This window comes from Pyxicephalus adspersus, chromosome 5, assembly GCF_032062135.1.
Source record: "Pyxicephalus adspersus chromosome 5, UCB_Pads_2.0, whole genome shotgun sequence".
Classification (NCBI taxonomy): Eukaryota; Metazoa; Chordata; class Amphibia; order Anura; family Pyxicephalidae; genus Pyxicephalus; species Pyxicephalus adspersus.
The window spans coordinates 34,656,746-34,680,060 of NC_092862.1; the positions used below are offsets into that span (position 1 = coordinate 34,656,746).

The following is a 23,315-nucleotide window of genomic DNA, read 5'->3' on the forward strand; positions in this document are numbered from 1 at the left end:
TGAGAAATGAGGGTGAATCGCGGAAGCTGATTTGCTCAGTGAAGCAGTGCTGGCTGACACAAACTAGTTTCTGTTTTTAACAGTTGTGTTCTTGCTGAACAAAGTCTGTGCAACACTGTATGAAACATTTCAGCCATGAATCCTCAGCTTAAATCATTCTTTTTAATAGAGAGCTGGGCATATAACTTTGTGTGAATATAAACTTTAATCATGCGTTTTTGGGAGAACTTTATGTAACATTATTATTACACAGGTCAACAAAAAACTGATAATCATCAGAAACTACAGCAATTTTTTCTAAATCAGTTTTTCGAGCAGATTTCAGAAATCTGTTTTCAGTTTTTCTCTAACACAAAGTTCCTGAGTTATGAGTACTATTAAAGTTAACATTGTTCGTGCATGAATTTTGTACTAAAACGTAAGCATCATTGAAAGGAATGTTAATACATCTTCAGTGTGAAGTAAAATAAGGCACACTGTGGTATAGATCTACTGAACAGTGTCAGTCCGGTACCATTGTTTCTTCAGTAATGCTTAGAGTATGATTTTCTTGTGTACTCTTTGTCTGGATTGTCGCGGTATATCATCCAGCAGTAGTCAGTCATCATACTTTCATTCCAGAAACCTTGGTAGCGGTGCTCCATTACCTGAATGTCCTGGTGAAAATGTTCTCCTTGTTCGTCACTCACCATACCAACATTTTCCGGGAAGAATTCTAGATGTGAGTGCAAGAAATTTATTTTTAATGACATGTGACAACCCAGTTTCTGGTATGAATCAAGCAGATTCTGAACTCCTTCCTTGTATGCAGGAGACTTATGGTTGCCCAAGAAATTCTCGCACAGCCACTTGAATGCATCCCAAGCTTCTAGCTCAGCTGCTAAAAGAGATTGTTTGAAAACATCATCCTGCAAAACAGACTTGATCTGTGGCCTATAAATATCCCTTCCTTCATTTTTGCTGGGCTTATGTTTGGAAACTTCTCCACAAGGTAGTGAAAACCCACAGAGTTTGATTTACCCATGGCCTTTACAAGATTCTTCATCAAGCATGACTTGATATGGAGAGGTGGCAGAAATATTTTCTGCGGATCAACCAGAGGCAGAAACTTGACACTGCTTGTTCCGGGCTTATAGGTATCTCCTGGTAGCCAATCATGCTTGACATAATAGTCTCTCGTAGATCGGCTGTCCCACAGGCATAGGAAACAACAATATTTTGTGAATCCTCCTTGCATTCCCATCAGCAAGCCAATGACCTTTAGATCCCCACAGATGTTCCACTGGTGTGTTTTATGCAGGATTGCTTCAAGTAGTAACTTCATGTTGTCATAGGAATCCTTTAGGTTAACGCAATGGGCGATCAGTAAACTTGGTTTGGAATTACCATTATGCAGTAAGACTGCTTTCAGCTTCTTTTAGAGGAACCAATGAAGATACGCCATTCAGATGGAACGTGCTTTTGTGTCAAACTGTTAAAGAGTGCATTTATATCATGACAGTAGCACAGTGAGCCATTACTAGTGAAGAACTTTGTCAAGTTATGATTCCGTTTTCTGTAGTCTGTTCTGTTCTGTTAGTCTACGGAGTTACAGTTACACCCTTTGCAAACAAGTGCTTCTGTTTAAGTCTTGAAGCAAGAAGTTCTGCTTTGTCCTTGGAGAGATTTAGATCACAAACAAGATCATTCAGCTCTGCTTGTGTAAAGGTTTCTGGTTCTGAATCTTCATCGGCCAAGTAGTCAGGATCAGATGATTCGGGGTTGTAACTGGCTGCAACTCCAGCGCATTCCTCATTACCTTCTACAGAAGCAAGTCCATCATGTGGCGGTACCGGAACTGGCAATGAATCATCATGGGGAACAGGCCTATTTGCAGAATCGAGGCTGGGATGTACAATTTTGTGCTTAGTTATACCTGAGAATCCACTTTTGTTGACGCTGCAAAAAATAGCAGTCGATTAGATGGTCTCGCAGTTCTCTCCACACCATCGGGATTGCAAATGGCATTGCTGCTTTACGCTGATTTAGCCAGTCATGCAGTCTGTTGGAACAACTGCTACAGATGACATGTGGAGCCCAAGATTTATCCTGGTCACCAAGTGGAAAGCTGAAATATAATTTGTATATCTTTCTAAGTTCTGGGGTAGTTTGGCAATGTTGTGCTTTCGTCATGAATGAACCCCACACGTAACAGAAACTGTCTGGATCATTAAGGCAATTTCTAGGCATGATGACAAATGAAATCAATCGCAGTTAGTGCGGTCTCTAACCTTAAAAAAAGAATGTTGTAATATGTTGAAGCTATTTATATCGAATTTCACACAATATATATTTAGCTGCAACACAAAAATTAGACGTGCTAGAGAAAAACTGAACACAGATTTAAAATCCGCAAAAATACCACAAAGCCCACATAAAATGATATCTGATGAAAATGACATGTTGACCTGTGTTATTATTATCTTTACTAACATCAACTATCAAATCATTTTCTCCAGAAATCAGGTTTTTTACCTTTACTTTCATGTGATTGGGTATCCTTTGCACAGTGAAGTTTAATATATTTACTGAGCTCAGTGGAAAATTCTTTGCAAGGTAATATGTTACTTTGTTAGGTGAACATCACAAACTTCTTTAGTAAATTCCCTTTTTATGCAAATACAGAAAACTGTACCTAAGGAAATTGATGCTTGTAGTTCCAACCTTCAGCCTCAAACCACCTACCTCCGGTGCAGTGTAATAGTTTAACACAACTGATAATTTAGTATTTAGTTAAATTCAGGTGCTCCTTGCACCACTAGTTGTATTTATCCATTGGATCAAAGCATTATCATTTTTCTGCACTTTCCTGTGTATCCCAGAACTATTTATTCTCTGAACATCACTGCTTATGCGGTGTATCTCCTGCAATTGTCAGCTTGGAAATTCACATTTTGGTACATTTGGTACAAAAATGTACCAAAAAATACACCTTTTGTCAGCAGCAGGTGCTTATTGCAGGTATTATTTCAGGGAATTTCTCCTCCTGTGTCAGTGTCCGTATTTGTCTGTCATTTGCAACCCCTGTTTAATGTGCAGTGCGGCGTAATATGTTGGTGCTATATAGTAGGTTAATTTGAAAAAAGACATAGGTCCATCAAGTTCAACCACAGATATAAATCTTGTTTATTAATAATAAAAATAATAATAATAATTCAGAGCCTAATATTGGTATATCCAGCATACACACTTGCATTCATCATCTAACAATTGCCTAAGCCTGTCAGTCAAACAAATAGGTTATGTAATGAACCACAACTAGTTATATCAGGAGGGGTTGTGAATAAGCATGGCATTGAACTTCCTGCTTGCTTCTTTAGAGTTTTCATACTGTCCTAACATAGTCATGTAAACACGTATCTTAACTCGCACAGTTCTTTCTGCATGCGGCCTCAAAGGAGGGCTTTTATAGGTTTACAAAATAACAAAAAACCCTATTTGAACAGATGTGCATCTGCACCTAGTACCTGATCTAAAGAAAACAGTATACTGTTTTAAAAACAATAAATATATAGCAAAATTCATAATTAATTTTAATTACAAACAAAAAGGCAAAGCTAATTGTAGATTGATTTAAAACAATCAGCTTTGGAATGATGATGGGGAGATTTTTTCTTTGCTATTACAAATAGTATTAATCATTTTTTACCGTTTCACCAGGAAGAGATTTATTACCTGAGTGACAGAACACTGAACAACTCCACCTAGAATCTCAGTGCCAGCACATATAAGCATGGAGTACTAATGTCTGAGTGGGGTTCTGCTTTTTTTTGGCATTTTTTTAAAGTAATCTCACCATGCAATCTGGTAAAGTGTTAATGGCTGCACACTAGGCCCTACATCCTTAAACATACTATCCCCTATCCTTGGTGCCATATAATTTGGTGGAAGAATGGCTCAGCTTGACTAATGCTCCCATACACATAAGATCAGCGGACATATGTGGACATATATAAAACTCTTTTTCATTAATCCTTATACAGTATACAATTCTGACAAATAAATTGGCTGCCTATTGTACCTGCCTTAACCACCTAATGCACAACACAAATTTTAGCAAGGCAGTGCACTACAATGTACTGTGTTACCCTAATGTGTTACCCTCAATGGTGGAGCACTGAGGCACAGATGCATTGGAGTTCAATTAATATATCAGCCCATATAGAATGCCCTGCTTCATGGTGCAACTATGCAACAATGGAAATCCAGCCTGACTATACTGATTTGGAAATTGTCAGTGAAACCTTTATATGTTTCAGTTCAGATTACCTTGGACATCAAAGGTTGTTAACTCAACAAGCACATACCGGTAGTGTGTTATTTTTTTTAGTATTAGGTGGTGATAGTTGCTTTTGAATTCCCTCTGCATTTACATACTATTATTATCTAACAAGAGCAGAAATAAAAGCTGTGTGTGGGCTTCTGCTTTGTTGACTCATGCCAATAATGAACAATAAACCCTGGCCAGAGCGGGACTTTAGTTTAGTCATTAAAAACTGACCATAGCTGACCAGATCATTCAAGATCTGCCTGACCTCATTTGGCAATTTCATTCATTAGGATTGCTGATTCATATTTTTATGTTCATGAATATTAGCATTTAGAGAGTAAAAATAAACAAGCATGTCTTCAAAACAAAATGAGATGATATATTTAGAGCAGTTTTTCTCACACTTTTTAACATGGGGGAACCTTTGAACTGAGGACATTAAGGACTTAAGGAACCCCTTCTATAAGGACTATATCCAGAGCTCAGCACAGTATATTAGTGTGGTGGTCAGTGGGAAGAATGGCAATAGGAAGGGTGCCACCCTTGCGGATAACCAAACAGATTATTGGTGTAAGTTCAAGTGACCGGAGATCTGCAAATTACTCATTGATCATGGAACCCCTAGCAACATCCAGAAGATTTCTAAATTTATTGTAACTAGTGCAAAGTTTCAGGAAGGGCAAAAGATTCAACCCTTTTTATTGAAATAGAACCAGTTAATTGTTGTAATAGATTCTTGCACACTTTACATGTCACTGCTTTCAATGGTTGCATCTCTCAGTATAAAAAATTAAAACTTGAGTTTGTGGTCGGTTCTTAAGATGACCATTCCAGTGTGAAATCGCAATGTAGAAAAAAACACATCTGTGTTAAATGCCCATTTGTGAGGCAGTTTGCTTTATCATCATACTACAGTCATAAAATCCTGTTGTACATCTTGCATTGGTGAGGTTACACAATAATACTGTTGAACAGAACATAGTAGGCTTGCATTATTGTCACAGCTTGTTTAATCTATTGCATCAGAAGAAGTTCATTTAAAAAGACGCCACATTAGTGTACTAGCTCTCTGAAACCAGTTCAGAGTAGCATTATGTATACAGTACAGCACAGTACAACTGTTTAAGAAGGTCAAAATTATAAAAATAATTCATTAAAGCCTTGAGGAAAGTTCAGATGCTTTCTGAAGCTCAAACACTAAGATCCTATTCATACCTATGCTTTTTTGGACACATATGTACCCAGGTTAGCCAGTGTGTTAAACTGTACTAGTGTACACGTTTGCAATGTGCATTGGACTGAAAAAGATGATGTCTGTTTTTGATGCATGACTGTCAGGAATAACAGTGTATAAAAATGTAAAAATACATTTGAATGTGCATGTGTGTTTAAACACACATTGTATGTAAAAAAAACATAAATTACTGATGGAAAAGTGTGATAGTCTAATATATGAATCAATATCATGACATGTTTATATAGTATATTATTTCTCAGTTTTGAATATTTTCCCAATTGGCAATAAATTCCAAAATGAGCGACCAAAATAAATACAGTGCATGAGAGGAAGACAGATGAACAGGGTTTGCATCTGCTACTACTGTGTGTCCCCGAAAATAAGACAGGGTGTTATATTGTTTTTACCTCTAAAAATTGCATTAGGGCTTATTTTCAGAAAATGTCTTATTATTCTCATTAAACAGAAAATCTATAGAGAGATAACTCTGTGTTACTTGTGACCTGTCACATTTTATTCTGTTATATACAAGAAGTCATTTTTTATTTTTATTGAAAAAAAACACAGCTTGATCAGCAAATAAATGCAAAATAACAAGAAAATGTGCTGACAATTAACATATGACTCATAGAGTAACATGCAGACACAGAAACAGTAAAAGCAAAAAAAAAAACATCAATTAATAAATATTCATTGCTGCTAATTAATGAAATACTAGCAATGACCCTTTGAAAAGAGAGTCCACCAAACTCTTATTAAAGTTGTAGTGTCACACCAGGGTAGGTTAATAACCACCCTGCGATTTCTTCACCCCTTGCTTCAGTGCTTTTTAAATCTCCTGCTCTCTCTCTGCTCTCTCCTTCCTCTTGGTATCCCTCCGTGTACCATGTGACCACACCCTCCGAAGAAGTCGATAAGGCTTACTTTCGGGGAAGGGCTTATATTTCCACCTTGCATGATTATCATGCTAGGGTTTATTTTCAGGGTAGGTCTTATTTTTGGGGAAACGGTATTTACGTTACGACAGTTAAAAACTATGCATCTTATATTCCTCTCAAATATGCCGGTCACCACTACTGATTGTACACAAAAATCCAGAAGATTCAAATACATATCTGTCCAAAGGTACATTTTTTTAAAAGCAATCCATTTTTCATCTAGAAGCATTTATTCGGCTTATTGCAGAAGCAGGCTTTTAGGGAAAGTACACATAACCCCTATTTCACATAAACAAGAGGTTATACAAAGTTTTTAGCATTTAAATATTAATAATAAATGGACTTATTTATTGTGGCAATGCAAACAACAAACTGCAGGATTTATTGTTCACACCAATCAGTTAAAATGCTTTCTTTTTTTTTTTTTGCTAGGGCTGTATGGATGATTTTAAAGTTGATCTCAATGGAGATAATAAAAATACCTTTCTATGTAATGTTCATAAACGGTTTAACATGTTGTTTTAAATGCAGGTAATGCTTTGATAGCAGACTCCTATTGCCTTCTGTACAACAGGAGTTAGTGTGGAAAACTAGGGGTCAGACAGGCTCCACATTTTTAAACATTATTTGCCAGAAAAACACCTTAACAACAGGGAATGTAGCAATGTAGAATCATTTTTGCTCTCACGAAGCTACAATATGCAGCCATCATTGCTAACATTCAAAACAGCAGTCGATAATAATGTTACTAAATGTAATGTGAATAAGTACATCCGTGGTGCTATTTTTAAAGAAAAAATATTTAAAAGGGGAAATATTGAAGTGGTATGGGATCTTTTACATGTAAAAATGTGTTGTACCTTTGAGTTGCATAAAATTTGCTTCTAAATGATCTTTTGTGTATTATAGTTGGCCCCCAATAGATGGTGTTGTATCCTTACATAAGTGTGTAACAAGCAGCTCTGATCTATCAAACTACTGACAAATACAGTTCTAGGACCTACCACTAGGTGTCATTTTTCTGCCCAAAATATTGATTCATACTTGCATATATACAGGATTTTTGCATATTAAACAGGCACATCCATATATCCCAACCATACCTCATTTGGAAAGACTGTCTATCATTGTGAATCAAGTATCCCCATTTCTCCTTTATCATCAGGTCACTTTTTTGGTCTAAATTTATACTGATCATTTTTCACATAATATTTCTTTCTTGTTCAAATAACTGGAGGTCAGTAATGTTTCTGCTCCCTACATTGTTTACCATTTAATAATTTGGTAGGTAAAGGCCATATATGTATTTCAAGCATGTATTAAGGTGTTTGCCAGGAGTTCAGGTTCAATCTCTAGCTGGAGAGATATTATGAACTTAAAAAAAAATAACAACAGAGCACTAAACTATATAGTGTCATTATAGCTGTTTGTGCCCAAAATTGTTACCAAGGTGCCCTGAATCTTCTTCCTTCTGTTACAGAGCATGCATTGCACCACCATTCCTGCTTGCACTTCACACTGCTGTCTTCTGGGTTCTGGGTAGTCTTAGTCAAAGATGGAATTACACATCCCTTACCCCCATCCTAACTCATGTGAGTAGACACACTTTTAAGAGACTGATGTGTTCCCTTGCCAAATTTTACCTGAATTTCAATGGGAAACTACCATGAAGGCACAGTAATATCTCGCTGAGTGATGAAGAAGATAGGGGTAAGGTAGGTACAATTTTAAAAGAGAAATTTAATTTTAGTGGAAAGTCAGCCTTTAGGTTAAACTAAACTAGTAAAATAATTGCAAGCAGGCAGGTTCATTCTTAAAGACGGGGCAAATAATGTATTTTTTGCAAAACAACCCTACCTGCCTATTTGCAATTTTTACCTAAACTCACTTCTCTTTGATTTGTCGCCGGCATCTTTACCTGGTCCCCTTCATGGTTGGGAATCTTTGGCTATCATGATTAGCCAGGTATGAATGATGTATCTCCTGTACACATGCACATATTGTTTTAGTGTTCCCAGCAGCCAGCTATGCTGGATCTGATTGCTTTTTATTTCAGAAACCTTGTCTTTTTGTTTGACCAAGCCAGAAGAGACTGTTCCTTCTGCAATAAAGAAGAATAATTAGAATTAGTTCTGCTTAAGTAAGGATTCATGATATGGGAGAGGTAAGTATTACTTCTTTTCTTAAAGCAGCCCTTGTCATCATTTTAAAGATTGTTGCAACAGTCCAGCCAAAAATGTGACTTCATATGTAGCAGAAATGTAAGCATAATATTTCAAGACTCCATGACTCAGTGTGAGTAAAAAAGAAAAAGCTTAATCTGACAAACTCCAGGCTGGGGAATGTTCAATGGCTTGGCTGGAATTTCCCTCTGTGCCTGTCATGGAGAAGCAGAAAAGCCAGGGAGGAGTTTCTCACTGTGATCCATGCTCTCTTTGCCTCGCCCCTAGATAAAGAAAAAAGTAGAGAAGAAAGTTTTGCAGTGCCATTCAGAAACTAGTATAACCCAGAAATAAGGATCTGCTACAAACAGCAGTGCATTGTGACAGCGGAAGGGGAGCCACAGACTACAATGCCAGACTCCCTCCAGATGTTGATCAATGCCCTGGTGCTACTGACAGCCACCTTCTTGTTTCTTTGGGCCAGTAGGAGGAAGAGGTATGTGTGTTTATTCTGTACAGCCTAGGAATCCAAACACCACTTTCCTCTGCAGTTCTAAATGTATTCCTAAGTGTATTCACCTCTGACTAGCACACTGATCTTTTCTGGTTTCACTGAGTGTTGTGACAGCTCTTAGGAACAACTGCTTTGCTAAGAAAGTAAAGTGTATAGCAATCTACATTCTAATGAGACTAACAATGGCTTTATATCACCATTTAAAGAAAGCACTGTCAGTGCTGTATGTATAGAGCAAGCCAATTCTTCCTTTTCTTCCTTTTCTAGCACAGACAAAACCTATTTATTTTATTTACTTTTATATAGCGTTGACGCAGCACTTTACTAAGTCATGTCACAACTGTCCCTCAAAAGGGCTCACAATCTATTGTCCTCAGTTAAATCAATCTGTTTTGCTCACGTGTCCCTAAAATCTATTCTTCCTGCATTTCCTGATATCTCTTGGTGATATTCAACATCAGCCGCTCAATTATCTGGAATGCTTTGATAATTTTATATTCACAGCACCTACGCAGAATCATTATTTTTTATATAAAGCCTTGAAAATATTGTACACCTTGTTGATCAGTTCCCATTTATATCTGCATTAGGTTTCATATTTTATTTTGAATCATCTTCATTTTATCAGTAAATAACTATTCTATTTTTCTCATCAATGGTCTTATTTCGTAACCAACGTGTTAATGTTTTCTTGCAACATCCACTAGGAAATTGGGTCATGATTGATTTAGCGCCTTTCCTCATCTGCAGTTGTTTTACAGCAGTATAGCAATTCTGTTTTAATTTTATAAATTGTAGATTCCAGCTTGTTATTTGGATTTTTAGCTTACCTCTAGTCAATGTGTTTCCTCGAGTCATTTAACTACTGCATTGTTTTTGTTTTTTGAGGATGATGGTGTTTATTTACTAAAAGGGTTTAAGCTGCTTACTTAGAAAAGTGAATTTTCATTCTGCAAGTGAATTTTTACTTAGCTTAGTAATTGTGGTAAAAAATCACTAAAAAATACCCAGTCACATTTTTGCTTGCACATGATTGGTTGGTTTAAGTTAGCAAAGCATCACCTTGTTCACTAATATCACTTTTCAGGCATAATACAACCACTGCGTCTCTATGTTTTTGTGTAGCATTTTTCATAGATTGTAAATTATTTTGTAAATTACTTTTTTGGTTACAATTATTTTACAAGCTGCTAACTTTGTGTGCATTTCATGGTTCTTGATAATTATCTTGTCATTTGGCTTTATATCTAATCTTTGGTTTATTTACATAGGATGTCAGTGTATTTTCCACAAACAGCCTTGTTTCCAGGCTATTGTACTCATGGTTTTATAGATGGTATATGACAGCTCACAGTCCATGCATTTCAGACTTTATGAGCAATATATATGACTTTATTGACTTTATCCCCTCTTCTGTCAAATACTAGGGGTTAGTTTGTTAAAGCAATTTTTTTTTAGTGCAATACGCTACTGTTTGCACACAATTTCCACTATTCATGGCAGTGCCAATGGCCTCCACTGTGTCTTGTACTGTGTATACCAATGTACTGTTATGTCCATCCAGGCAGCTTTGATATCTGACTACTATCCTTGTAATAAAGCAAGCGCCCATGAACTTACTCAGCCCAGATCTCCCAACTTCTCCTATTAATGTTGACTAACACTGCCTCTGTCTTAGCAGACTTTGGCCAGATCAAGCTAAAGTTTATGATTAAAGTTATGTACACAATGCTACATTTTTGTCTTTGTTGAAAATATGACATACTCTGCCTTGCAGGACTATAAAAAAATAAAAGAAGAAAATACATACATCTGGATAAGCCATATGTTTTCTATATGTGCTATTGATCTGAATGCTTGTATCAATGTATATTTTATTGCTGCCTCAACTCCCCAAACACTCCTAAAGATGAATTCCAGCAGTATCTTTTATCTTGCACAATTGTGCAGCCCTCAGCGTCGTTTATCAATCCTCCATTGCAGATTGGTAAACGACCCATTGGGAATGACCATTGCAGACTCATATGAAAGAGAGCACAGTGGGGTGCCATTCACTTGTCCTCCCCCCTCCCCTCATTACAGAATCGTGCTTTGTGTACAGCACTCATTCATTTATCAGTCAATCTAAATGATCATGAAAGATTGCCCTATGCTGGGCAAAGCAACTTGTAAGCCTCACACACACAAAAACATACATTATCTGATTTTATATATCTAATGTCAAACCAAAAATATGTTTCTTAGTTTTGGATACAGTAAAGAAGGAATAGACTTCTTTACAGTATTCTGCTCACTTGGGCTCCGATAGAGAAATTTCCCTTCACTTCTGAGATGGCAAAAAAACTGTTGGTGAAACGTTCACTTCCCTTCTTGTCTAGTAAATTATCAGGGCAGGAAATGGAGAATTAGATCCATATGAATCAGATAAGATTCATGCTTTCATGCTGTTGATGCCAAATTCAACCATCCAAATGTCACAGTAGAAGTAAAGCGTCATCAGACCAAACACTATTTTCCAGTCTTCTGTTGTCTGATTTTGGTGAACCTCCAAAGGTATTGGAGGGTTTTAGCTTTTTGATGCAGGCGGGGAGACCAGGTGAATGGGCGGAAAGGTGAGCCAGTTCTGGGGGGGTGTTGCCCGGTGTGGGGGAGGGGTTTGTAACAGAATCGCCAAGGGGGAAGCAACTGGATCAACGGGATGGGAGGATACGCGACAGTCCTATTCCGCTGACATTTGACAATTGGCTTCAAGCTTTTTCAATGTTGGCGAGTGTGGTTGGTGAGAAGGCACCGGAAAATTGTTTGGTGCATTTTGGATATTTGGATGGCATTAATGAAGCGTACTGTGTGTTTCGAGGTCAGGCCTGGCTTAGACATGATGGACAATTCAGGCAAAGGAAGGCAGTGCGGCCTTCGTTGCGATGGGATCATAAGGATATTGGGCTTTGGATGCGGCTAATAAAGTCGGCTAAGGTGAGTACTCATTCCTTTCATGAGGGTTTCCTTTGGGCCTGGTACCTAAGAAGGAGCTGAATAAGTTTAGGCTGATACACCACTTGTCTTATCCAAAGGGGGGATCGGTTTATTGGGCACCCGACCCAGAGCTTTGCTCTGTGTCCTATGCTTCTTTTGATGGTGCAATCAAATGGGTTAGAAAGTATGGGAAGGGGGCGCTGTTGGCTAAGGTGGATGTGGAGGCAGCATTTCGCCTTTTGCCGGAACATCCTAAGAGTCAAAAATGGTTGGGTTGTCCATTTTATTGATAATAATAAAAAACAGGATTTATATAGCGCCAACATATTACGCAGCACTGTACATTAGGGGTTGCAAATGACAGACAGATACAAACGGTGAAACAGGAAAGAGACCACCCTGTCCTGAAGAGCTTACAATCTAATTACAACAAGACTACCTGGTGAGTAACAAGACGAGCAGGAGGCCAGATCATTGAGATTACAGAATGCCAAAGTATTTGGTTGGGTAGGAAGCCAGGATATAAAGCACATACATGTAAATGTACTGCATGTGAGTATGCATGTAAATGTAATGCATTATGTAAATGTTATGCATGTAAGTCCTAATATTCTAATATAACCTGATGGCTGTATTGCATTGTGAATGTGGACAGCGGGTACTACCAATGGCCCCCTTGGTCTTTGCTTTTGACTTCTACTGTTGGAGTTATGCCACAAGAGTGCATGCCTACCTAAAAGCTATTTATTTTGTCTTCCATGGTTCCTCCTGTCTTGTACACATGCTAATGACATTTTTTTTAAAAAAAGTCAGTTTAAAAGAACAAAAATCTCTGCTTCTCTATGAAATACATGTACTAATAGGTATACATTACACAGGGCATTCTGTAGGAGTGGGCATTGTAACCACTCTGCATTTGCAGACAATGCTATGCGATGCTGAGCTTCCATGATTGAACAAAATCCAATAAAGAAAAAGAGGGGATCAGGAACAGTTTAGCCAGGTAGAAAAATATAAGATGAAGTTGGGTTTCCATCAGGAAATGAGGCAGGCTCAGTCTGATGTTCTGCAGCTTCTAATGCACTCTGTGAGATGTGCACAATTTGCAGTAAATTAAAACAAAACCCCACAATTTTAGTTCAGAAGAGAAGCCTACACAATTCTGCAAGATGGAAGGTATTGCTGGAGATCATCTTTAAGAAAGCCTGAGGGGTTCAGGCAGCAATAAAATATATAATGATGGAGATAGAAGCATTTAGATCAATAGTACATATAGAAAAATTAGGACTTATCCAGATGTATGTGTATTCTCATGGCAATGTTTAGGAATGGACCCGCTGTAAGCCACTGGCACTGAACAGCACACAATCATTACTGTCACGATAAGGATCTGAAATAGCACACGTTTTGTGTGATCTTTCCATGCTAGGGGGGGAACACCATAATTAAGTAGAAAGCTGCAGATAAAGAATGGCAATGTCACTGTTTTATTTCATGTAAAATATCTCTTTGCAATACAATCTTAAAGTTTATATCATTCTGTAAAATTTCATTAAATAGTCCAAATATTATCAGTGTTTCTGCACTCCTGACAACTCAGTATACAACACAGGAATCCTGTGCTCGTGTAACTTGGCAGTTCTGTGAAATCCTATGGTTTCTCCAGAGGTGTTTTTCCCTGTTGAATGAAAACTTTGTGACTCTCAAGTCAGTATAACATATACCATGATTTTATGGCTGATCTTTCTCTCCCACTGGCCAGCAATGCAAGAGGATTCTTCACACTGACCACTGCACTAATGTACTGTGAGCTGTGGATATAGTAATTACAGCAGGGGTTATTCTAGACCCAAAAGTTATCTCAAGGGATCCCCCATGTTAAGAAGGTGAAGAAACACTAGATGAATGTCTGACCACGTGTATACAGAGTTTCCAAAAAGGATATACTGCATACAGATTTTTCCAGAAGGTCATATACATTTAAAATCTACAGTTTAATTTTTTTCCGAAATCTGCAAGATAGAGATTCCACATTTCTGTTCTTCATTGATCTCTCTGAGCTGTGTCCAGCAAGAATGGCCAATTGGTCGTTGTAGAAATACGAGTCCCAGTGGTTGGAGTGTATTGGTGCAGCATGTAAAAAGTAATTACACAAAACACATTGACTGGATTAAATCTCACATTAGATGTATTTGGAAACGTGAAAATGTTTGGGACTATTGATCTATGCAGTGTAACTGATTTGAGGAAAAAAGTGTAATATTTTTAAATTATCTCTAGAAATATTATGCAGCATAGATTGCTTTAAGATGTGCGGTCTGCCTCCTCCTACGTCTTGTACTACATTATAACCCATTTGGTGATGTGGGCCAAGGTGAACAATAGAGAGGCTCAGGAGGGGGAAAAGCTGAACTTCATCTTTCTGCATTCAAGTTACACAACACAACTCATGATTCAGTGCTTCACAGACACGCAGACAATTACATACCATATTTTTCGCCGTATAAGACGCTCCGGAATATAAGACGCACCCAATTTTAAAGGAGGAAAATCTAGAAAAAAAGTTTCTGAAAGATTATTCCCCTTCTGATCACTCATGTGCCATTCATACCGGTATTCCCCTTCTGATCACTCATGTGCCATTCAGATTCCCTTTCTGATCACTCTGTACCTTTCAAATTCCCTTTCTGATCACTCTGTCATTCAAACTCCCCTTCTGATCACTCTGTCATTCAAATTCCCCTTCTGATCACTCTGTGCTTTTTTTCTATTGTACGGCAGTTAGGACAGGGAACAGCAGGTGGCGCTGTGCCGGCTTCTTTCGCTTTGCTTTACAGACGGGAGAAAACACGATGCTGGCAGAGGAGAGAAGAGAGACACGCTGCAGCCAGAGACACACGCAGGATCGGGTATCGGGTGAGTATAATATTTTAATTATTTTTTTTAACACATTTGTCGTATAGGACGCACTAACTTTTCCCCCTAAGTTTTGGGGAAGAAAAAGTGCGTCTTATATGGCAAAAAATACGGTAGGTCTTATTGCAAAAAAAGTGTACAACACAATTTCCAAATAACTTTCCTCATACAGACATAATTTAGGGCCAGTTTGGGTGCAAACTGGTTAATCTATCAGTAGACTGTAGCCTGTGAAAAGGGAGTCCTCACCTTCTTGTGAATCCCTCAAGATAAAATCCCCAAGTCATCTTATCCCTTCTTGTGAATACTTGGAAAACATTCACATTCCCTGAAAATAGTTTTGTGAAACTCTAAACTAGAGGGTCACAGTTATGGGAATTTTATGAAATGATTGCATACCACATGTCTAGCAGACTGTGAATTTTACATGATGAATCATCTGGCAATGGTTCAGACCAATCCTTTGTTTATTGTATCATTCATTTTCTTTTTTTAAAGATGTGTAATATCTTTTTATTATGTAGCATACATTTTTTGGCCCATCCTTGATTTGTCCTGTTTCTGTATATATATATGCCTGTTTCTGTATATATATATTAGAAAAAGGAAATGTGTGATGCCAAATTCAGAGGATAATCACACTCTTTAGAGCTGTTGGTCCCACAGACCTAAACATTGGGAGATCTCCTAGGCTCTCTCGGCATGCAAGATACACACAACCTGGCCTAAGGCTGCAACTCCCCCAAGGACAGGTGCCCTTTTATTATCGGTAGGCAGGTGTTATTTAGAGCCATCCTCAGTTTCTGGCCTGGACAAGGGAGTGCCCCCCAATCCTTCCAGGACACTCTGGGCTTGGATCCCAAATAAACAGCTACAAACCTGCAATGCAATTATGGAAAAGCCCTTAATTCCCTTTCCAGGCACAATTGAGGTAGATGATGCCAATACCCTTTGATTTTGTCATCACACATTTCCTTTTTATGTATATATATATATATATATATATATATATATTTCATCATTTTTTGTTCAAGTTTTTTTCAAAAATAATACAAACAATAATACACAAATACTATCAAAAAGTCTATTATATATTTATATACAGAATAAGGTATTGTTACTTTGGTGACTTTGCAACCTTCTCTTACAAAGATACATAATACCAACAATTATGCAATGATTATACTAAAAAAAGATTCTTTTAAATCTTATAACCTTAAAGCCTGTATATTGGTATTAAAGAACAGTGTCTTAAAGGTTAGCACTCTGGCCTTTGCAGTGCTAGGTCACGGGTTCAAATTTTGGCTATGGCACTATCTGCATGGAGTTTGTATGTTCTCCCGTGTTTGCGCGGGTTACCGCCCACATTTCCCAAACATGCAGTCAGAATAATTGGTTTCCTCCAAACAAAATTGGCCTTAGACTGTATTAAAGACATATGACCATGGTAGGGACATTAGATTGTGAGCCCCTTAGAGGGACAGCTAGTGACATGACTATGGACTGCGTAATATGTTGATGCTTTAAATCAAAAAAAATCAAATAAAAAAAAATACATTTACCATCAAATCTGCAGAGCAGTCGATTGGTATAGAGGTGTCTCCTATCGGGTCCCGCGTCATCCCCATATCCGTCTCTGAGCCGGCACGCTGGGTGCTGTCATCTTTACCTCTTCTTCTGGGTTCTTTTTCCTACGTCACCTGACCCAGGCGCAAGATCGGGTGACGTAGGTTAGCAAAAAATTTGCCGATCTCACTGCGCATGCATGAGATCAGCAATTTTTTTTCCCCTTTTCATGAAAAGGCTCCCGGGCATGCGCTGAAGGAGCACCCAAGAGCCTCCCACGATGTGTGACGTAGGTAACCAGGGGGCTTTGCACTCCCATTCGTTCTCGATCGCCTAGGCGGGGGACGGTGCTGCACCACCTTTTTTTTTTTTTTTTTTCAAAAAAGGGTTTTGCAGTTAAAAAAATACAAACGAACAGAATTTTTACCTTACATAAAAGGGTTGTCTACCCTTTTATGTAAAGTGAAATTTCTGAGTTTTTGTACGCTTTAATACTCAGTAAGTCATAATTCTAAAGGCTAAATTTATCACTAAAATCACATCGATGTTTGTGCACAGATGTATATATTTGCACTTCTGGTTTTCATTACCTAAAGGAATGTAAAGAATGTCGTCCTCTATATCCCGAAGCATTTCACTTTAGAGACAATTAATCTCCGTTGCCTCCATAGAGACAATGCCTAATACTGTGGTAATTTAATGTAAATATTCCTGCTTAAACTAAAGTTGAACTGCAGAGGAAAACACTATATAAACAATTGAAATACATCTAGATTATGTTGTATCTGCCACAGGATTTATATGGTTGGTTAATAAATGTTTTGTATCTACACATTGCAGTTATAAAATCCAACCCTGCCAGGGAGACAATTGACAACTTCAACTTCCAGTTTTATTGTACGTGTTATGACAAATCTGGAATCCTTTAGAGTCTGTGTACCATGATTCTTGAAGACTCTACTCTATGGGCCTGATTTATTAAAGCACTACAAGGCTGAAGAGGTTACACTTTCATCAGTTAAGCTGGGTGATCTAGCAAACATGGAATGGATTTCCTAAATTTTGTTCTTAAATTCTATGATAGCAAACGTTTTCAGTCCAGGACCAGATGTATTCCAGATTTGCTGGATCACCCAGCTTCACTGAAAGTGTGTTCACTCCAGCCTTGGAGAGCTTTAATAAATCAGGCCCATTCCATCAGGTATTGCAATAGTTCTTCACATTTTTATGTTGTATACAAAAAAACTTGATTCTGGTTGTCCCTTTCCTCTATTTTATCCCTGTTAACCTGACTTTACCACTTAAAGCTGAACTCTGGGGAAACTTAAACGCTATTCTTGCAGTACAGCTCCCCTTCATTGCAAACAACACTTGTTCCAAAAATGTGCCCGGGGAAACACTCTCTATCCATTCAAACTCATCCTTGTTCATTTTATATCCATCACCTTCCCTGGGGATAAGAGTAGGTGATCCCAAAAAAGGTTGGCATTAGTCTGTCCCTATTCACCTGATTTGTTTTTGGGTTACAGGGGTATCATACATTGCTAGCCTTGCTAGGTTTTTCAGCACTGATATATATATAGCCAGATTGCTGTTTGGTAATAAGGAATATTAAATTATTTGAATTTGAAGTTTGAAAGATCACCAGAGAATCATACACAGGGTATGTACTCTTGCAGCCATGGGTTTTTGTTTTTCATCATAAAAAAAAATACTTGAATCCTTGTGATCATTGTGCTATGCACAATCCTCTGGATGACAGTAAAATGTTTTTCTGGGAATGATAAATCCTAATCCTTTCTGGCCTGCAGTTGTGACATATTGAAATAATTTTATACTTTTTTTCTACATTGTAACAATTATTATAAGTGTAATTTTTACTATTTGTTACATTCAGTTAGCTCTGTGTGCTATTTGATTTCATGTTTTTTGGCAATCTAAGGTAATTATTAGGTGGAAGTGTAATATCAGCTTTTATAACCTATAACACTTAATGTAGAAGTCGATGATGAAGAATGGAGAATGGTTACTAGCAGACTGTGTTGATTGGTGGTGAGTGTTCAGCACTTCATAGGATTTCATTGAAAACAAGTGAGGCAGTAAACATAATAATGCTTATTACACTGATCATTTTCTAACTAGTCACTCTAAAGCATTCAGTAGCACTCTATGAGAATTAGCCACTTAAAGCGGAACTTCAAAAAAAATAGGTAACACTTACCTGTACTGATTAAAAACTCTTGATCCCTTCACAAATTGAGTCCAGTAGGGTGAGGCCATCTTATTTCTTAATCTTCATGCTTCTGTTCTTATCACCTGTCAACTTGAGTGATCCAGCAAACAGATCTAGCCCAGGATTGAAAACATTTGCCAAATGATTTTAGAAAATCCATTCCAGGTTTGCTGGATCACCCGGGCTCTCATATGATAGTCTATTTTCTCCAGTCTTGAATAGCATTAATAAACCAGGCCCAGTGAAACAGGAAAATAAAAGGGGGTCACAATAACTAAAATACAGTTGTTGCTTTTGTTGGGCCTGTAAAATATGTACATATGAGGAAGGAGGGTTACGACACACTGAAATTCATGCACATAGAGCAGAATATAGCACTGTAGCACTATATGGCACTATCTCTTCTCCAACTGTCAGCTATCCCTAATACACTACAACACACTGACAGATGACTGCTGGGAACATCAGTTTGTTATAGTAAGGAGACACAAAGCACAGACCCCCCACTATTGGCAATTGTAGCCCTGTTTAAGGGTCAGGCAGGTCATTATGGAATAAAGTGAATGAATGAAGTTCCCTTGGGTGAACTTCCACATTTATTTACCATGTAATGGGGAATGATGAATCAGCAGATTTCCCTCCAATCTTTGCACAGCAGTGAACCACTGTCCATCCCTCCTAATGGCTACATATAATAAATACTAATTGAGACGTCACAGGTCCTCTTCACCCTCTTACACCGCTGGGCAGATCCTGAATGCTTCAAAGACTGTTAGAAAGTAGTAATGATATGCTGACGATCTCAGCAACATTCTTCTGTAAGTCCAGTATAGAGTCCTGATCCACCCTTGTCTACTTATCAGTCTTATCTAGTCCCGAGTCTCGATTCCACAGAAAAAGGATGGCTCCTAATTTCCTAACACCTTGCACACAGGAATCAAAACAGAAAGCTCAGCATGCTCAGCAAGCAATAATCTTTATTTACCATAAGCTATTGGCTGGAAAAATAGCAGTATCTTGTTGTTCTGAGTACAAAATATTAATATATCTATGGTCGTCATTGGGTGTGTACCGTCTGGGGGCCTGTGTTGACTGCTGCGGGCTTATGTCTGTATCATCAATTTGAGATGCTTCTGAGAATTCAGAATTCATTGACAGGTACAGTTGGTCTGCTGTTGACCTGCTTCTGACCTGCATATGATAACTTCAAGGATGTTTTTCATTTGTTTAATATTTTTAGGGCCCAGTTCTTTTTGTAAAGTGTAGCAAATATGTGTTCTTCAAAAAATAGAAACAGTAATATTAATATTATACAGAGGATTTTGGATAAAATGGCCCACCAGGGACTACTTGATTTGCATTTGGCTTTGTAAAATTGATGTAAAATGAGCACCATGAGAAACTCTTGTTCAGTTGATAGAACACAGTATCCAAGCTTTTCCCGTTAATTGCTCATTGCTAACCCCGAACAAACAGAACGATTGTGTAATGTACAGTGGCTCTTTGTACTAAGCATGGATGACTTTTCTGAAATGTAATGAGAAGTTACCAGCAAAAATAGACTGGGGATTCCAGCTTGAATAAAAATATATTTCCTTTTCTAAGGGTGCTGTTGTTACCTGTTAAGCATGTATTTTTTTTTTTTTTAAGCTGGGATAACGTTATATATAGAAATTAAAGTGAATTTCGAAAAATTTGTTGTAACATGTCCATTCAACTTTTAGATCCCTGTGAGTCAGTACAAATATGCTGTGCTGTGTGCAGCCTGCTACTGACAGCTATAGCATGAGAAGTAGCTCTGAATTATTTACTTTTCCATTTATCTGAATGACTTGTAAAGGCGTGTGAAAACCATAAACAGTAAGGGCTGGTTCTTACTACTACCGTCGCTGTGCATACTTTGTAATGGTATACCAGTGGAAACTTCATCTTCAGATTTTTGGGGGATATGATTGCTAGTGGGGCACTTGCAGAAAAATACTATCTGTAATTACTTTTAAAGTCATCACTAACTTGTTCATTGGACAAAATCCATAACTGAAGGTGCACTTTACTACTACAAAGAATTTTTCATTGTTACTTTGGACAAGTGTTTCTCAACCTTTTTAATATGGGGAACCCTTTGAAATAGTGGGGCTAATTTATTAAAATGTTCCAAGGCTGGAGAAGATACACTTTCATCAGTGAAGCTGGGTGATCCAGCAAACCTGGAATGTATTTCTTAAAAGTAGCTTGCTATTTGTTAGCAAATGTTTTCATTCCTGGACCCGATCCATTCCAGATTTTCTGGATCACACAGCTTCACTGATGAAAGTGTATCCATTCACGCTGAAAGGCTCAGGTCTTAAGGAAATCTCTGCTATAATTACTATATATATGGCTCACAGTATATTAGTATGGTAATCAGTTGAAAGAATTCCTGTCCATTTGGAACAATGCCCATCTTACATATAGCCAAAAAGATGATTAGTGTCAGGAAAACTGACCTGAAAGGCAGGCATTGCTCAAGGAACCGCTAGCAATATCCAGAAGAAACCTAGGGTTCCATAGAATCCTGGTTGAGAAACACTGCTTTGGACCAGTGGTCACCAACTCTTTTAGACCTATGGACCACTAAATGCACAGAATCTAGACTGCGCATGTGTGGGGAGCCGTGTGTCACTCAAAGGAGAAGTAACTTCCCCCATAGTGACGTCATGTTGCCCGTCCACCGCCCTGAGCCTGCAATGAGCGGGTTGTGTCCATACGGGGGTCATGGTCTGCGGCTCTGGTTGGTGCGCCCCCCAGAGAGGTCCTGACCCCGCTGTGGGGGCGCACCGGCCAGAGCCACAGACCACTAAAATTTTCACCGCAGACCACCGGTTGGTGACCACTGCTTTGGTCTATTACACCAACTCTAGAGGTTGATTGGAACTGAGCATTGAAGGTTTGTTTTCCACTCTGGTACTTCACACACAGTTTGAAATGATCACAACTTCAGGTAGGAGATCTGCCAGCCATCCACTTCATTAACAGAAACTACTTCAGCCTTACCTGAATTTTTCAAATAGTGATGAGGATTTAACATGGAAAATGATTGTTGGTTAAAGAAACGTTAAAAGCCAACTCAGCACAACAACAGCACTAGTAAAATGTAGAAATGTAGGTTTTGCTGCAATAACTTTGTTCTCTGTACAGCTGTCCCTCATACAAATCAGCTTCTTCACTAGATGTTACTGCTCCTAATTCCCATGCACACAGGCTGTCATAGATACACCCGCTGGAGGAAGACCCTCGTGTAGTTCTGAGGTCACAGTATTGCTGCACTGTGCTCACATGTCATTATAAATCATTTCACAGACAGGATATTCAATTGGCTAAATCAGGTGAAAGTAATGGAAATGATTTTGTTACATGATCAGAGATAATAATCATTATAAGAGGAAAACATAATCACTGCTACAACAAGTTCTACTATAGTCTTAGTTTTATTATAGTGTGGTTTATCTTTCTGGGCATGATTTAAAATGTACACCTTTTCCAAAAAAAACAATCTATTTACCAACACAAACTATTTTTATCATTGTTATGTTCTACACTTATTTATTGTAATTTTCTATTTTTCCTGCTGTAATTATTGTTAACTTTGTCTATTAGCATTGCATTATTAACCAAGTCTAGCCCTAGCTTGTCTTAGCTCAGATGCTGCAGACAACATTAGACATGTGCTTGCCTTCTGGCAATGCTAATCGAAGCCTCCAGATGTTTGGAACCGTTATGGTGTATAGGCAGATATTGACGCTTGTGTTTTTGTGTACATACTTTTTTATGTGCAGTTAAAATATTACTGGTGTGAGTTCAACTTTTACATTTCCTAAGTGATAATCAGAATTATTGTTTCATTTTAACCTGTTTTGGATTGATACTGGACCTCTGGACAGTAGGAAATTAGGACTTGGATTAAAATGTGCATGGCAAATTTCTGTTTAATTTGCTCCTGTGAAGTTTGGTGAAGTACAGGATTTTTTTGCTTTTGCCACCAACATTTTGTGGAGAGCTATTGGAAGATCCTGATTTATTCTGCAGAAAAGTGTCTGCTTTTGTACGCACCCTTGACCATTTTGGAAAGAATGTTGGAACGATGGAAGATGCATGTTGGAGTGCATCTAGTCAATTAAGAATTTTAGTGCAAACAACAATTTGCTGGAGGGGAAATGTAATGTGAGCAACCTAATTGTAGGTGAATTGGTATTACAATTAAGTGACAGTTTCCAAAATTTTCCCAGAGATTGGCTCCTAATGCAAAACACAGAGTTTTTTTTTTATTTAAATATTCATTTATTATTTATTTTGGGGCTTTTTTTAAAAAACAGGGAATGTGACATTCCCTCAAACATTCCCTGCCCTGGTGGGAATCAGTTATTGCAATTGATTGAATTGTTCCAGAAGAATAAACAACTTCCACACTTGTTGGAGAAGGGCATTCAA

At 37.9% G+C, this 23,315-nt stretch overlaps 1 protein-coding gene across 1 annotated transcript in view; it reads left to right on the top strand.

Moving 5' to 3' along the window:
* The first annotated feature begins 8,899 nt into the window (after positions 1-8,899).
* Positions 8,900-23,315, top strand: part of CYP7B1 (cytochrome P450 family 7 subfamily B member 1) — a 120,833-nt gene continuing 106,417 nt past the window's right edge. Inside the window, exon 1 of the mRNA XM_072411120.1 lies at positions 8,900-9,142. Within this exon, the coding sequence (XP_072267221.1) occupies positions 9,057-9,142 (86 nt within the window). The 5' untranslated portion in view covers positions 8,900-9,056. The remainder of the gene's footprint in view (positions 9,143-23,315) is intronic.